General features: G+C 33.5%; 2 protein-coding genes across 2 annotated transcripts; both read right to left on the bottom strand.

Moving 5' to 3' along the window:
* Nucleotides 1–755: 755 nt before the first annotated feature.
* On the bottom strand, nt 756–3,598 carry LOC120165858 (psbP-like protein 1, chloroplastic). The gene is made up of 8 exons (XM_039175295.1): nt 3,447–3,598; nt 3,194–3,317; nt 2,952–3,032; nt 2,547–2,629; nt 2,277–2,399; nt 2,121–2,192; nt 1,305–1,401; nt 756–928 (listed from the first exon to the last, which is right to left on the bottom strand). Exons 1-8 carry the CDS (start codon nt 3,510–3,512, stop codon nt 825–827), a joined length of 750 nt encoding a protein of 249 aa, XP_039031226.1. The 5' UTR covers nt 3,513–3,598; the 3' UTR covers nt 756–824.
* Nucleotides 3,599–13,265: 9,667 nt separating this feature from the next.
* Nucleotides 13,266–15,609, bottom strand: LOC120165857 (F-box protein At2g39490-like). Its single transcript, XM_039175294.1, has 5 exons — nt 15,444–15,609; nt 15,232–15,342; nt 14,144–15,119; nt 13,889–14,053; nt 13,266–13,690 (listed from the first exon to the last, which is right to left on the bottom strand). Exons 1-5 carry the CDS (start codon nt 15,539–15,541, stop codon nt 13,373–13,375), a joined length of 1,668 nt encoding a protein of 555 aa, XP_039031225.1. The 5' UTR covers nt 15,542–15,609; the 3' UTR covers nt 13,266–13,372.
* Between the last annotated feature and the right edge of the window lie 1,263 nt (nt 15,610–16,872).

Consider the following 16,872-nt stretch of genomic DNA (forward strand, 5'->3'; position numbering starts at 1 on the left):
TTGTTAATTGTTTTTAATTTTTTACTAGCTATCTTAGAAAATCATTTAAAAATTACTAATAGATGATAAATGACTAATATATTAATTTTCCAATAAAAATACTAAATTATTAATTATTATTTTACAACACCCAAAAATTAAATCCTAATTATTTTTAATGTATTTGTGGATTTTTATTTTGGAGTTTAGACTTTGAATTTATTTCGTACACTTTTTTGATAATTTTTGGTTAAATTTATCAATTTACGTTTATATTAAGCTTTATATAGTATTAATAGATTTTACCTATAGTTAAAAAAAACAAGATAAAAATTTGGTGAGCTTAACGAGCAACGTAACAAACAACGAGGCAAGTAACAAGCTTAACGAGCTAAATAAGCACAAGACGAGCAACAAGTTTTTAACGAGCACGAGTCGAGCAAAATTTTAACGAGCTTAATGAGTCGAGCAACAAATTTTTATAACGAGCACGAGTCAAGCACTGCCTTCATCGCGATCGACTCGCTCGATAAGCACTCCTAAAACATTTTCCTCCGTTCTGTTGTTTGAGATACTACCACAATCTCGATAATGGATTTTGAGAAATAGATTTATACTTTGGTAGATAATCTCTTCTACATCGGATATTTTATTAGACTTAAACCATACATATGAAGAGTCTTTCCATAATAATACAATTGGATGATTAACGAGTTGGGGAAGAAAAGAAGAAGATTGAATTGGGACTTTATACAATTCCGGAAGAATGCACAGTGCTCAATCAAGAAGTATATTATATGTTGTTCTTCCTAATTTGATTATTAGTTTTGAACAACTACGTCTTTTCAAACATTGAATATCTTAAAGGAGTCTACCACAGTCACCAATCTATCTTTCATCTTATCCCATCTTCTCTCATTTGCTCCTGTTGTCAGAGTGTAGAATTTACCTGATAAAACAACACTTAACACTGTTATGTAATTGATGGACTCATAGGAGGAATGTGATGAAATGAACAAATGTATGAAAATGATGGCACATTCAGAAATTTGAATCTCAATTTTGTTTCTTCTTCATTTTTCCTGTTGTATCATCAAAGGATCTAGGATGAATTGCAAATCCTGGGATACTCCAAACTTGCTAAATATCAACTATAATATCTGAATAGAAACTAATAAATTGACAAAACAATATCCAGATGAATAACCATGTTATGTTATTCAGACTCTATGTATTTAAAATGTGTCTGACAAGGGTGTGTCGGGCACCGATATTTTTAGAAAAATGAAAAATCGAAATGATATGGTAATCATGCACATTCGTACCATTTCCAATTGAAACTGCAGTGAGAGCATGTCGAGTGTAGTTTGGAGCCTTGGTGATAAACTCAAATGTATAATAAGCTTTTCCATCTACATCATGCTGTGAGATATGTACAAAACACAAACATATCAATCCATAATGTTTACTTACGAATTCTAAAAACTTGTCAAACAAGAAATTAGTATCTATATGATTAGGATATATGTTATGTTACTTGGAATCGGGTGTGCGAATGCTCAACTTAATGTTCGGTACAGGTGTTGGGCATGAGTATTTCAAGAAAAAATAGAGTTGGAGTAACATAGATTAGAAGAGTATTTGACATTCAAAAGTTCAAAAAGTCTACATAGCAATTCCTTGTGGTACAAATGATATGAATATACCAGATTATAAGATGTGAAAATAACATGAAAAACACAAATACATCGATGGCTAAACCTTCCTACACTCTTAATATGATAGACATATATACATGCATGTTCAAACAACATATAATAACACAATCCACTGCAATATTACAAGAAGGTTATTAGATAAACTAGTTGAGGAGGTTGTCAAGAGAATACAGAAGTAGGCTTTCATTCGAGGTAAATATATAACACTTGAATCATAGAATGCCTTTTTGCATATTTGAAGGAATCTTGAGGGTGTCATATCTCCTTGTCTATATCCAAATATATGTTAGATGCAGGTTCCCAACATGAATACATTAAAAAGAATGAAGAGTTTGAGCAACATAGTTGAAAATAATAAAGGAATTAAAATAAAAAAGGGTACCAAATCCATTTGCATCAAACAATAAAATGCTGGAAACAAACCTCTGCTGCCTGAACTAACTTTGTTTTCTGAGTTGGAGGGGCCAAAACTTTCTTGATCAGAGTCTCAGCAACCTGTGAGAATTTATTATGAGAACAAAGATCTCATTTCTTCTCTTTTACAGATGATACATATAATATAAAGAATCCACAGCAAACCTCTTGAGGAGATCCGAAATCTCGAATGTCTTGCTTGTTGGTTGGTATCATATTAACACTCACACTTTCTAATGGCTCAATAACATCTTTGAATACCTTGTCTTGACCTTCAATAACTACTTCCTGCACACTTGGAAGTGAGACTAATTAATTCTACTTTCCAATAAATCGAATCCAAAAATTTACTATGTTCCTCGGAATCTGATATAACAACGGTATATTATAGTTCCGAATCCGAGTAACATTGGTAGTTACATGCACAAATTTTACCTGCCACCCAAATGGATAGAGAAATGTGTATCCATCTTTCTTGTCTGTGACTGGAAGAAATCCCTTCTTAGTTTCTGCAGCAACTGAACCATATGAATGTGTCCTCTTAGCATATCAGTAAATTTTATTCAAAGAATCATCATATAGCATAATAGCATGCATGTTGAAATGATTTCAAGTAGGTTCAACAACTTCGGACTAGACAATAAAACGAGCATGATACAAATACATGAACATGACAATATGTACAGAACATAAATTACCAGCACATCAAAGTTTATATAAATCTTTAAATTCTCGACTAAGATTGTGATTTGTGACGCGAAAAAAATGCACAAAGACGAAATAAATACATAGATTGCCAAATAATAGTTTCAATTTCAATGCTTCAAACAACATACATACATGCAGTAGGAGTTCGGTCAACAATTGAAACCAAAGGAGCAATGATTCCGGCAGCAATTATTTGGCGTCTCCCACAACTCTCTGGAAATTTAAAATTAAAAACGAAATTTACTATATAAGCATTGATACATAGAAAAAAGAAATGCTTAATAAAATCTCCACAAATACCTCTATACATTAACAATGAATCACCATACCAAAATCTAGAATTACTAAATTAAGAAAAAGAAATTAAAATTCACCTTGAAAATGAGAAGATGTAGAAGCAGCAGCAGCAGAAGATGATAAATGTTCAGCCCGGGCATGAAGAGAAACACTTGTTTTACAGCAAAGAAATGCACCATGAGAAAGCTTCTGCAATCCTTTCTGTTTAACCAATAAAACAGGCAAAACTCCCCCATTTAAAATTCAACCAAAAGATGAAATTGAAAAGATATAAAAAAGACCCAAAGCTTAAAAACAAAAGAGATCGATAATGTTGATGAGAAAAGAAACCTGGGGAAAGGAATTAACGAACAACGTATGATGAAGAGAAGGCATAGAGTTCTGCAGAGCTGCCATTGTTTTTATAATCTGTGCTTCTGTTCATATGAACTACTGAATGGGCAGCTAAAATAAAAAAGGAAAATTATGAAAAATAGAGGGTGGAATATAGAATTCTTCATTGATGAATTTTGTGGTCGAGATTTGTTTATCACTGGATTGTTATCCGTTGAGAAAGAGTTCAAGTGGTTTTTCATTTCACACGTATGTATTGTATACTGTAAAGCCTTTTGAAAGTCTCGTAGATTTTTGGACCCACCTTTAATTTTTGGGTAATTTAAGCATTTAATATCTAAACTATCAATCTTGATATATTTAAGTATTTAAAGTTTTTATTTTTTAAATCATATTCAATATTTAGTTTTTATTTTATTTTAGTATCCTGTTAAAACTTAATGTTATGCGTTGAAAAATTTTAAAAGTTTAGGCACTAAAATAGACCAAAACTTATAGTTTAGATACTAAAAACGTTAAGTTTTTAACGACGGGTACCAAAATGAAATAAAAACTAACATTAGGTATGATTTTAAAAAATAAAAAAATTTAGGTACTAAAATAGTCCAAAACTGATAGTTTAAAAACTAAACACGTAGTTTACCCTTAATTTTTTTCTTAACATTTTATATTCAACCGAAAAATTTTACTTTCTTCGTAACACCTTCGATTATCATTTGAAAATGTTATATTTTTATAATAATTTTGGTTCAACCGAAAATGTTAACATTTTAGGTTGCGTTCAACTGAAAATATTATTTTTTATCACATTTTCGGTTGCGCTCATTCTCTGTCATTCCTTAGCCTTAAATTAGACTGTCGTACGGTAGAATTATCCCACTTTTTATTTTCTATGTTTTCTTTATTTGTAGATTGATTTGATCATATTTAGTTACCAACCTATTTTTTTTAGTTTTTTTTATCATCTAACTATTTTTTCAAAAATTATTTTTAATATTATATTTTGATTTTTTTGTCACTTAATGTTAAAAAAACAAAAACACTTATGTGATAATTATTTATTTATTTTTCAATGATTATATGACATTACCTTATAATGACATATCACCATCATCTTTAATTTTTGAACAACATTTTACCAAACATAACGTTAAATATAAGAAAAATATTAAATGATCAAAACTACTTCCGTTGTGTTCAATGATGGTCGTTTGGTTTGCGAGGGTGATTTTTGTCGAGCCACCAATGAAGCACGTATCGATACAGAAACAAAAGGTTTAATGGCAGCTTCCATGGTTACATTACATACTGAATCTGTTGCGGAATACGTCTATCAGATAGAGAAAAATCGCAACTGATAATTTGAGAAAATAAAAATGAAAATAAAGAAAACAAATTTTACGTGGGAAAACCCCTAAATAATATAGGGTAAAAACCACGGGCAACGGTAGAATAATTTCACTATGAGAAAATAGGAATTACAACTTCTCTCAATCTAACAAGGAGAAAACAATGATAATTCTCTCTTGATAAAAAGAAGAAAACAACTCTCAACAAACTCTCTAAATTCTCTAGTATTAGGAGAAAGCTAGAATGATTTGGGATAGTTTTGAAGCTAAATGAGCTAGGGTATTTATAGTTGAAACTTAAGGACTAATCTTATAAATACCCTAAAGTACAATGACTAAATTGTGATTTTACTATTTCTAAAAAATTTAACAAATATGGGTGGAATATTTTATTCCAACTTTCGGTGCATTAAATTTATGCACCTTTCGGTGCATAGTCAACAATCTCCCACTTGAAGATTTGATTGGAACAATCATATCTTCACACCATTCTTTCTACCTTGTACCTTCATATTGCTTACGTCTCTAATATGCCACAAGAGAATCGACACCAAGTAAATTTATCAGCGTTGATCGCCTTCGTTATGAAATCTGCTATGTTGTCTTTGGTATGGATCTTCGGCATATCTATTGTTCCTTCTTCCACATTATCACGAATGAAATGGTATTGAACTCGTATGTGTTTTTTCCTTGAATGAAATGTTGGATTCCTTGCTAAATGCAAGGTGTTTTGACTGTCACAAAACAGAGAGACATACTCTTGATTGTGCCCAAGCTTCTCCAATAGCATCTTCAACCAAATTGCTTCTTTACTGGCTTGTTTAGCTGCTACATATTCTGCTTCTGTTGTGGACGTAGCCACAACTGACTGCAATTTTGAAACCCAGCTTACAGCTCCACCAACAACTTTGAACACATATCATGTAGTAGATTTGCTTTACCCAAATTCTCTGCATATTCAGAATCAACATACCCATTGATAAGTAAATTTGATCCTCCGTAATATAATGCAACATTTGAGGTCCCTCTGATGTATCTTAGGATCCTCTTTACTATATTCCAATGCTCTTTGCCTGGATTCGCCACGTACTGACTAACCACTCTTACTGCTTGTGCAATGCATAGTCTTGTGCATATCATAACGAACATTAAACTTCCCACTATCGATGCATACGACACTCGAGACATCTCCATCCTCTCTTGTTCACTGCTAGGACTCATACTGGAGGATAATTTGAAGTTAATAGGAAGAGGGGTAGAAATTGACTTACAATCTTGCATGTTGAATCGTGACAAGATCTTCTTCAAATAATTCTTTTGTGAAAGCCAAATCTTCTTATTACTTCTATCTCAGTGAATTTACATCCCTAGAATCTTGTTTGTTAATCCCAAGTCCTTCATTTCAAATTCCCTAGCTAGTTGTGCATTCAATTCTTTAATATGATCTTTGTTGGGTCCTGCAACCAACATGTCATCCATATACAACAACAATATAACAAAATCGTTATCACCAAACCTCTTGAAATAATCACAAGGGTCTGCATTAAGTCAGTTGTATCCAAGGCACATAATGAATGAATCAAATCTCTTATACTAACACCTCAGCTCCTGCTTTAGACCGTACAATGATTTGTTCAACCTGCAAACCAAGTTATTCTTTTATTTTTCTTCAAAACCTTCAGGCTGGAGCATGTAAATCTCTTCTTCAAGATTTCTATGAAGAAAAGTTGTTTTAACATCTAGCTGCTCTAGATGTAAGTTCAATGTAGCACACATTGCCAAAACTACACGAACAGTTGTTAGTCGAACCACAAGAGAAAAGATTTCATTAAAATCAATACATTCTTTTTGAGCATATCATTTGACCACCAGTCTTGCACGATACCTCTCAACTTGATCGTCACCATTTCGCTTGATTTTGAATACCCATTTGTTACCAATTGGCTTCATTCCTTGTGGTAGTGGCACAAGGTCCCATGTAATATTTTTATGAAGGGCTTCAATTTCTTCTTGCATCACCATCATCTACAGTGAAGCATCTGAGCTGCTTATTGCCTCCTGGTATGTTGATGGCTTATCGTCCTCTATTAAAAGACAGTATGTAATACTTCCTTCTATAACATAATCTGAGTACTAATTGGAACGTCTTCTCACACGATCTGATTGACGAGTTGTTGGAGCTTCAAAATTCTCTGGTTCTTGTTCATCATGTACTGGTTCTGTTTTAGAAGAATCTCCTTGTCCAACCTCCTTTTCCACATATATGTGTGTAGTCTCTGACTTTTTAGCGCTATCATCGTCTTCTTTTCTTTGTAGCTTATTGTCGTAACCGTTTTCCGGCGGGACAATCGTTTAATTGTTTTAAACGGTTACGACTTTTAATTTTGAAAATGGGTGATTTTAAAATTAAATTGGATTAAATTGAAAAGGAGTCACCATCGACTTTTTGGGTTAGGTAAGTCGAATACCTAAAAACGTCTTTTAAAAATAATTTTAAGAAACAATATTTTTTAAGACAAAAGTTGGTCTGCGTTTACCAAAGATTCTATTAAAACGGGTTCGGGAGTCGGTTACGCGTGGGGAAGGATTAGCACCCCACGGCGCCCAAAATTGGTACTGTATCGCTTACACGTTATCGTAAAAGGTGGAAATCATGAATTAAATTTAAAATTAAATTATGATCCATTTATTAAAATTTAATTAATTTGCTTCAAATTAATTTTTAAAAGAAAATCTTTATACTCAATAAGATATATAGCAAAAACATGAACTTAAATGATTAAAATATAATAAATAAAAATTTAAGGGATTAAATAGCAAAACATACACTTAAATGACTAAAATAGAAAAAATAGAAATTCTTAGAACATAACCACAAATATGAATAAAAGAGTTTTTATCATGTAATCTAACCCCATGATATAAAATTATGATGTCAAATTAAAGGTTTTCTTTTTAGCCAAAATAATATTAAGAGTCAAATACATATTAAATTAAACCCCTACTAATTCTTAATAATTGCATCCTAATAAAAGGTAAATATCAATATTCACAACACTAATTTATTCGATATATTAAATAAAAATGAAGCAAGATATAAAGTTATCCTATATTAATTAGTATATACACATATATGCATGTAAATGACCATATTAACATCAATAATTAAATTATACTTAATATTTACATGTGATTTAACATAGACATATGGGAAAACTACTTGATCGAACCTAGAGTTTCACCTATAATTACACACTATTATGACATAATACGTATTCATACAAATGTTTATATCACACAAGTGAAATCTTAATAACTATTAATCGATGAATAAAGTATAGTCAATCCCTTAATCAAATAAACAATAAAAGCTTAATATACTACACACATAAAATAAAAAACAAACTGATGATCAAAATATAAGGGTGGCTAAACTTAAAGTGAAAATTGTAGAATGAACAAAGATAAAGTTATAAAGTGTAAATGGTCATATTTACTATACTAAAGATGAAATAACCCACAACCACATATAAGAGTAAATTGCAACTTAATAAAATTGCATGTCAGTTGCAAAAATAAGTAAAAAAAAAATTAAAATAACATCACCTAAGGATGGAAACATAAAATGCGAAAGCAGGGAGACAAAAACACGAGTCCAAATATTCTAAAAGAGAATCAAAATGGAATAAGGCAGAAACTAACGTAATTTAATAGTGAATAATCCTTCCCCAGACGCTAAATTAGATTACCCTACCCCTTTTGAAACGCATCAGTTTCGATAATTAAATAAATATAATGCTTTAAGTGATATTTCAATTCCTAATTCATTTATTAACAACCCTTCAGCGCCTATTCTACTTCTTCTTCCCTTCTCAATCTTCATGGCCGCATATCACCTAAACCAGAGCCTTCAACGCTTCCATTTACAACTCGGCTCAAAAGATTCGACCAGGTAAGGCCTAATCCTAACCCGAACGATTTAACATTTGATTTTCTTCTGAGCCTTGTGCTTCTTCACCCACCATAAACGCAAACCACTGTAAATCGGCAGCTTTAGACTCTGATCGACCCCTATAAGGAAATGGATGACGAACCAAAGGTATAAATGGCCCAAAAACGCTTTTCTTCATCTCTAGATTTGAAAACCGAATCTTATAACCCATCGTTCTTTTCTCTTTCAGTCAGTACTATCAAAAGTCTTTCCCGAAGAAAACTTTGTCGACAGGTAAACTATCTAATCCCTTTGTTTTTATTTTTTTATTTTTCTGTTTTGATATTTTTTATTAAAAAAATAGAGGAAAACTAAACCTTAAAACTATCATGCAGGCCTCCTAATGAATCTCCAGCCTCGAATCCATCTCTAGTGATATTGTAACCTCGACGAAAGGACCCTAATTACTACTGCTTATTCACACCGTCTACTAATATACCCAAAGGTAAACCCAACCTCTCTCCCTTATTTTTGAAGTTACACATTTGTTTTGGAAGCTATTAAAACAAATAAAATAAAGAAATACAACTGTAAATAATCATGAAAAGAAAATCTTACGCGAATTGGATTTGCGTTGTATTGCATTGAAAGAGGAAAGAAAACCCGTGTTTACATTAACCTTCCAATTAGAGGAAGAAAAACTTCTTTTACACGCTGTTCTTAATTTCAAATAACAGAACTTTCTACACCCTCGTTGTTGATGAAGTTCTCTGCTCGAATCGTTTCTGTTTTTTCTTTTTTTCCCCTGATGAGTGATTTTTTATGTTCCTCCTTCTCTTTTTCTTTAAATCATCTGCGTATTTTATGGTTGATATCTTCACCGAATCTCCTTGGATGCATCTGAAATTTCTTTGCGTTTGGTATGAAAATGACAAGTTTAGGTATGATTTAGGTGATCTGTTTTTGACTTCGGTGATATCTTTTATTTATTTTGCTGTTTGGTGACCAACATGGTGATGATGCGGTTCGGCTTGCTCGACGGTGGCTCGGCTGGAATTTGGTGTATTTGGCAGCGGCGGTTGGCTTCGGTTTAACTTGGCGACCACCTTACATGGCGGCTACTGATATTGGTCGCGGCTGCTTTGGGAGATTAGGTAGAATTTTGTTACGTGGGTCTATAACTTCCACTAATAATTTGTCTATTTAGCCTTCTATCTTGCACATAAATCCAATTGAGGATGGTGCCCACATCATTGAATCTTGTCACTGCTAGTATGGTGCACGTGATGTGGTCTGTTGCTGAACATGTCGTGAAACAGTTGGGGAGATGTCTTAGGTTTGTATGTGGCCTGCATCAAAATATAAATTAATTAATAATAATAATAATAATATTTTTAAAAGTTCGGACAAAAAACGAGTGTCTACAATATATATTTTAATCCCAATCAAAAAATGGGTGTCTACACTTATCTTCTACAAAGAAACATATCTGCTGATGATCACTTTGCGGGCAGTGAGATCCCACAAGCGATACCCCTTTACTCCATCTGCATATCCCAAGAATTTATATTTCATGGATTTTGGATCCAGCTTTGAAATTTCTTGGGAGTTGTACATCATGTACACTATGCTTCCAAATACATGGAGGTTTGAATAATCAGCTGGTTTACCAGTCCACATCTCCATTGGTGTCTTCAGCTTTATTGCAGTTGATGGAGCTCGATTCACCAAATAATAGGCGGTATTGACTGCTTCTGCCCAGAATGATTTTTCTAGGCCTGCATCCCTCAACATTGCTCTTGTTCTTTCTAACAAGGTTCTGTTCATCCGCTCTGCCACTCCATTTTATTGAGGAGTGTTTGCCACTATAAATTGTCTTTTGATGCATTCTTTCCTGCAAAAGTCATCAAATTCTTCACTTGTGTATTCTCCTCCATTATCTGTTCTGAAACACTTGATCTTATTTCCAGAATCAAGTTCCACCCGCGCTTTAAAGTTTTTGAAAGTTGAAAACACATCTGACTTCTTCTTAATAGGGTACACCCAACATCTTCTGGAGTAGTCATCAATAAATGAGACAAAGTATTTTGCTCCTCCTAGGGATGTAACTGGTGCTTGCCAACACTTTTGCCTCTAGAATTTGAAGAGTTGAATTTCAACCGGTGTTGTTGACTTGTTATGTAATGCTCACACAAACTAAGTGATACCTTTATTAAGTCTGGAAGTAGCTTTTGCTCCACAAAGACTTTCATTCCTTGTTCTGACATGTGTCCAAGTTTCTGATGTCATAGCATTGCAGAATCTGTACTACATGAGGCAACAAAGGCTTCTGTTTCTAGCAAAGTCTCTCCCTTCAGCATGTACAAGTTTGCTGCTATCTTTTCTCCTTTCATCACCACAAGCGCTCATGGAACACCTTCATGATTCTTTTCCATGTTTCAATCTTTCTCGTATTATTATCCAACAATTCGTAGGATAATAAATTTTTCTTCAGGCCTATCACATGCCGGACATCTCGAACAACTTTAATTGTTCTATCATACATCTTTAATTTGATGATTCTCACGCCAACGATCTCTAATGCATGATCATTGCAACTATACATAGATTCTCCTAAGACAGGTTCATAATGATTGAACCATTCTCTTATTGAGGTCATGTGATATGTTGCTCCCGAATCAATGAGTTATATATTTTCATATCTCTTTCTACCTTCCACGGTGGTTGACGCTTCACAACATAGAGCATCTCCATCATCTGAAGTGTTTGCAGTATTACCTTGTGGATTAGAGTTTTTATTTGGACTCCAACAATCCTTCTTCAAGTGACCATTCTTTCCACAGTTGTAGCACTTTAAATTCTTCTTGCTTCTCGACTTTGATATACCATGTTTGTGACTGCTGTTTTGGCCACATTATGTTAATCTCCCTCTCATCGTTGTCAACGCTTCTGCTTGTTGCAAATTTACTTGTCTGTCTTCTTTGTTCTTGTGCCAATTTTCTTCTTGTAGAACAGCAGCTGTAACGTCATCAAAGACTAGACTGGTGACATTACTGTTTGTCAAGTTGATGATGAGTTGATCATACGAATCAGACAGACTTTGAAGTAGAAGTTCAACACGTTCTTGTTCTCCTATTGTATATCTTAAGGATGCAAGCTGAGAAAATAACGTGTTCAGCGTGTTTAAGTGCTCCGTCACTGAAGTAGATTCTGGCATCTGGAGAGTATACAATTTCCTCTTAAGGAAAATTTTATTATGCAACGATGTGGCCTTGTACAATTTGGTGAGATGGTCTCATATCTCCTTAGTTGTCTTTTTCTCCTCGATGCTTGACAATACTTCATCTGCTAATGCTAGATGAAAGTTTGTCATAGCATTCTCGTTCATTTCGATCCATTTATTGTCATCTGTGAAATCTATCGGTCTTTCACTGATAGCTGCTAGACAACCGTCTTTCCTCAGGATGGCCTTCATCTTGAATTTCCACAATGAGAAATTTCTCCTATTAAACTTTTCAATATTAAATTTCGTTGACATAGCTTCTATTATGGATAGATTCTATTACAGATAGCTCTCACTATTTCATTATCGTAAATAGTTCTCTGAAACCTTCAAAGAATGAATAATACCTTATTAATTTCTTATGTTGGATTATCCACCTTTTGGTGGCAACCACAAAGACAATAGGTAGATATTACACACTCTAATCTGGCTCTGATACTAATTGTTGCAGAATACGACTATCGGATAGAGTAAAATCGCAACTGAATATTTGAGAAAATAAAAATGAAGATAAAGAAGACATAAATTTTATGTGAAAAAACCCCTAAATAATATATGGTAAAAACCACGGGCAACGGTAGAAGAATTTCACTATGAGAAAATAGGAATTACAACTTCTCTCGATCTAACAAGGAGAAAACAATGATAATTCTCACTTGATAAAAAGGAGAAAACTCTCAATAAACTCTTTAAATTCTTTAGTATTGGAAGAAAACTAGAATGATTTAGGATGATTTTGAAGCTAAATGAACTAGGATATTTATAGTTGAAGCTTAAGGAATAATCTTATAAATACCCTAAAGTACAATGACTAAATTATAATTTTACCATTTTCAAAAAATTCAACAAATGTGGGTGAAATATTTTATTCCAACTTTCGATGCATTAAATTTATGCACCTTTCGATGCATAGTCAATAGAATCCACAAAGAGGTGTTTCCAGTAAGTTGAAAGAAAACAAGTTCGGACCGCGGACAAGCAACGAAATGATGTTGATGGACATTATCGTCTAGTGATAACCTCATTAGGGTTCACACTATTAATGTTCCAAAGGGGAAAAAACTACCTTTGATCGTGTCAAAACTCAAAACTTGTTCCAGTATAATATAAATAAATAAATTTGTTCCAACGGAAAACTGCTGTTACTTAAGGATATAAACAAGAACGCTTTTTTATAGGAATCTCAGCCAAAACATCAACACAAAAAGTTGACTCAATTGTTATCACATTACATATGAGCACACCTACCTGAAACCAGTTATAAATCGCTATACCCGAAAATCGTGACATTTTCGAAGAAAAATCTTCAACGGCATTCAACAGATGCAAAACAGGATTCAAAAACATAACTCAGAAAACCTTAAAGGTTCATATGAACATGATCTGGAAAATTTTCATCAACATTTTCAACCAATTTGAACTTGTACGGGTACCTTCCCTTCTTCTCCAACATGGCTACTTTCACTAGATGTTTCAAACGTTTCCCATGTGATTTTGATATGATTATTGGATTCTTCTCGCCGAATAATGGTATCAATCTCCTCGCCATTAAAATCTCCTTTTCTTCATCTGCACATCCTTCTAGTTTCACGGCTTTGAGATACTCGAGCTTATCAGGAACAGTGATTAAAGCTGAGAATTTCTCAGTGCCGGGCAACTTATAGCTTTTAGGATCAATCTGCAAGTTTGATAAGCAAATACGTACCAAGATATTTGAAGTGTAAATTTGTGCATTAATCAGTGTATTTAGGATATGAGTGTCAGTATAATTCTTAAACATATCAAACATAAATAGTATCCGATACTTGCCTGAATCCGCATAACATAACTATTTAGTTATACCATAAAATATTCAAGAAATTATGGGAAGACTTACAGTCACATAAAGTCTTTGCAAGAAAGGACAAAGCTTCAGAAAGCAAAGTAAGGCATTGAAAGATTCTCTTTCCATTGAATAATCAATCCACCAAAGCTCTTTTAGTTCGATCAAACGATATTCAGGGTCTCCACTTGAACAGAGCAACATCTCACATGTTGACATCTAAACAAATAAGAACAAAAGGCCATGCATCAGATTTCATACACAAGTTCAAACATTACTGAGTCTCAATAGATAAGCAAATGAACATACCTCGTAAAACCATCCGCACATTGTTAGAGATTCAACCACCTTAATGCTTCTCAGAATTGAGTTGAAGCATTTCGACTTGTCAGCACAGCTGCAATGTTCTCTTTCATTACGGAGACCATAATAATCAGGAGAAAAGAGAGGGATGTCCCATGTCCATTTTGTCAGAGGACCTAGTCTAAGATCAACCATGGCGTCTTCCATGAATAGCCCCCAGTGAAACGTACCAAATGGGCTAACATAATTATATGCACTGGAGACTCTAAAATGAAAGGACACTAAGTTGCCCCTATATCTGAAAGAATTCAAACGGAAACCTTCAAAAGTGAGAGACTGTAAATGGGGGCAATCAAGGACAACTAATTTACAAAGCCCTTCGGACTTTTTTATCTCTAAAGATTGTAATCCATTGCATTTGGAGATAGTCAAGCTTTTGAGAAATGGCAAATTTGGCACCAAAGAAGAAACTGCCATATTAGAAAGGTGGCTTACTGATGTGAGATACAAAGATTCTACTTTCATTGTTAAACACGGTTGTTTGGTTTGCAATGGGTAATTTTCTTCGAGATACCGATAATATATAGATATAGTTGATGCAAGATTCAACTCCAAAAGCAAATCAAATGGCCTAGGGAGTTCTTGTTTACCAGCTGAGAAATCAAGTTGAAGTGCACGCTTGCTCGAAACGCAAGCAACTAAGATGTCTCTTCCGTGGCTGAACTCGAATACGAAACCCCACTTATTTCTTGATCTGTGGTGCGCATTAAAACCATTAAGAAAGCATTGAACGGATTTAATGCCATCTTCCATTGTGATTACATCATGGACTGAATCCAACAAAGCCTCTCTCCAAAGGGGTTTCCAGTGAGTTGAAAGAAAACTAGTTCGGACTGCCGATTCAAAAGGCAGCAACGAAATGATGTGGTGAAGGATATTGTCTGGCAAACGACTGATGAAATCATTAGGGTCCATATTATAACTGTTCCAAAGAAGAAGAAGAAACAACAAAATTCAATAATTTCAAGACTCAAAACTTGTTTGATCATAACAAACAACGAAACGCCACAGTACAAATAAATGCAGATTCTTACTTAGATGGGGTTTTGGGGTTATTGACATGATTGTACGCTTTCTCTTGATCATGCTTCCATGTATAGATAAACGGTGGAACAATTTGGGGAGAAACATCGGTGCTTAAACTACTGATATTCAAATACCCAAGATCAAATACAAAACAAGATTGATTAAAAAATACTAAAAAAAACATTAGAAGAAAACATAGTAATTAAGTAAGAGTTGCTACCTTGAAATTGAAGTGTTGTTTGTTGGGTTATCATTATCAACTGGATCACGCCTCTGTTTCTCTTGCTTTTTTTTCTTGCTCCTGCTCCTTTTCCCCATTTTGTTTTTCAATATTTTTCAGCTCTCTGTTGAATGTTACTAGGCGAAAGGAAGAAATTTCTTGTAAATGGGACAATGCCAAAGCCTTTGTAAAATTTTTCTTTTACGGATCTCTTGTAATTTCTAATATATTTTTCATCGTCGACGACAACATTGACCCACCATTGATTTTCTTTTTTATTTTTCACTTTATATTTTGTTCCTTTTTTATCTATGTTATTTCTTTCAATCAACCTTTTTTTTTGAAAAAATAACTTCAGTGATCGAAACTGTCTTATAATATACGATTTTAACCAATTTTTTTTGGATTTGCGAAAATGACCAACAAATTCGCAACGCGAACTCCAATTTCGCAACTCAGTTTCCAAATTCGCATTGCGATTTTCCAAATTCGCGTTGCGATTTTCCAAATTCGCAACACTGAATTTTAAATTCGTAAATCGATTTATGAATTCGCAATAGGTTTTAGTTTCGCAACACAAATGTTTTGGATATATAACTACGCAGCAGTAGCAACTCATAACCTAAATCCCTAAATCGCAACTCATTCCATCTTCATCTATCACTCTTTCCGGCAACATCCGTTCCTATATCCAACGACATCCTTCCCCATCTCTAATTTTTTTTACATAATTTTATTTCTATATAATTTTTCAATGATTTCTCTCCCAAATTATCAACTATCAACTTAATAAAGATATGTTTTTCTCTAAGTTAGTGATGATATGTAGTTTATAGCTCGTTTGTTTAGTAAATTAATTTGCAATAGAATGAAATCATCTAATGTTGATCATGTTTGGATAGATTTGTGTTTTGGAGGGTCATGGGAGAATGTTCATGGTGTTTTACAATATATGCTTTTACCCATGAATCTTCAACTAAAACTGTCATTAAAAAAGTTAACTTATGAAACTCTAATGTTACGAGTTGCAAAGAAATTGAATTTAGAGCCTCTAAGTAGATTTAGGCTATCTTATCATAGAAAAGGTAACGTTTATTTGTTAACCGACAATGAAGATGTTGAACGATTCATTGCTTACATTAGTGTTTCGCAAGAAGATAATGTTACATTGTATGTTGTTGAACCTAGAAGTAGTGAAGTTGGGTCAGTAGAGGGTAGTAATCAACTAAGTTCTTCAACCCCAGTTTATGGTGCTCACAATGTACAACGTTGTTATGAACCTTAAAATTTAATGGTTGCACCATAATTTCATCACCAAGAAAATTTTGTTTCACCACATTTCCAATACCAAACACAATCTCAAAACCCACAACATTTTCCTAATCCAAATCCCAATAAACTTTCAGCATCAAATTTCAGTTTTCGTACT

Source organism: Hibiscus syriacus, unplaced genomic scaffold (genome assembly GCF_006381635.1).
Source record: "Hibiscus syriacus cultivar Baekdansim isolate YM2019G1 unplaced genomic scaffold, ASM638163v2 tig00111617_pilon, whole genome shotgun sequence".
NCBI classification, from domain to species: domain Eukaryota; kingdom Viridiplantae; phylum Streptophyta; class Magnoliopsida; order Malvales; family Malvaceae; genus Hibiscus; species Hibiscus syriacus.

Excerpts from the sequence above, each read along its gene's own strand:
- LOC120165858 (XM_039175295.1), bottom strand. The coding sequence starts at position 3,512 with ATGGCAGCTCTGCAGAACTCTATGCCTTCTCTTCATCATACGTTGTTC. Across the intron at positions 2,400-2,546 it reads TCTATCCATTTGGGTGGCAG|GAAGTAGTTATTGAAGGTCA; the intron begins GTAAAATTTGTG and ends CCAAGTGTGCAG. Across the intron at positions 1,402-2,120 it reads AGTTAGTTCAGGCAGCAGAG|CATGATGTAGATGGAAAAGC; the intron begins GTTTGTTTCCAG and ends CATATCTCACAG.
- LOC120165857 (XM_039175294.1), bottom strand. The coding sequence starts at position 15,541 with ATGGGGAAAAGGAGCAGGAGCAAGAAAAAAAAGCAAGAGAAACAGAGG. Across the intron at positions 15,343-15,443 it reads AACAACACTTCAATTTCAAG|TAGTTTAAGCACCGATGTTT; the intron begins GTAGCAACTCTT and ends TTTGAATATCAG. Across the intron at positions 15,120-15,231 it reads AACCCCAAAACCCCATCTAA|TTATAATATGGACCCTAATG; the intron begins GTAAGAATCTGC and ends TCTTTGGAACAG.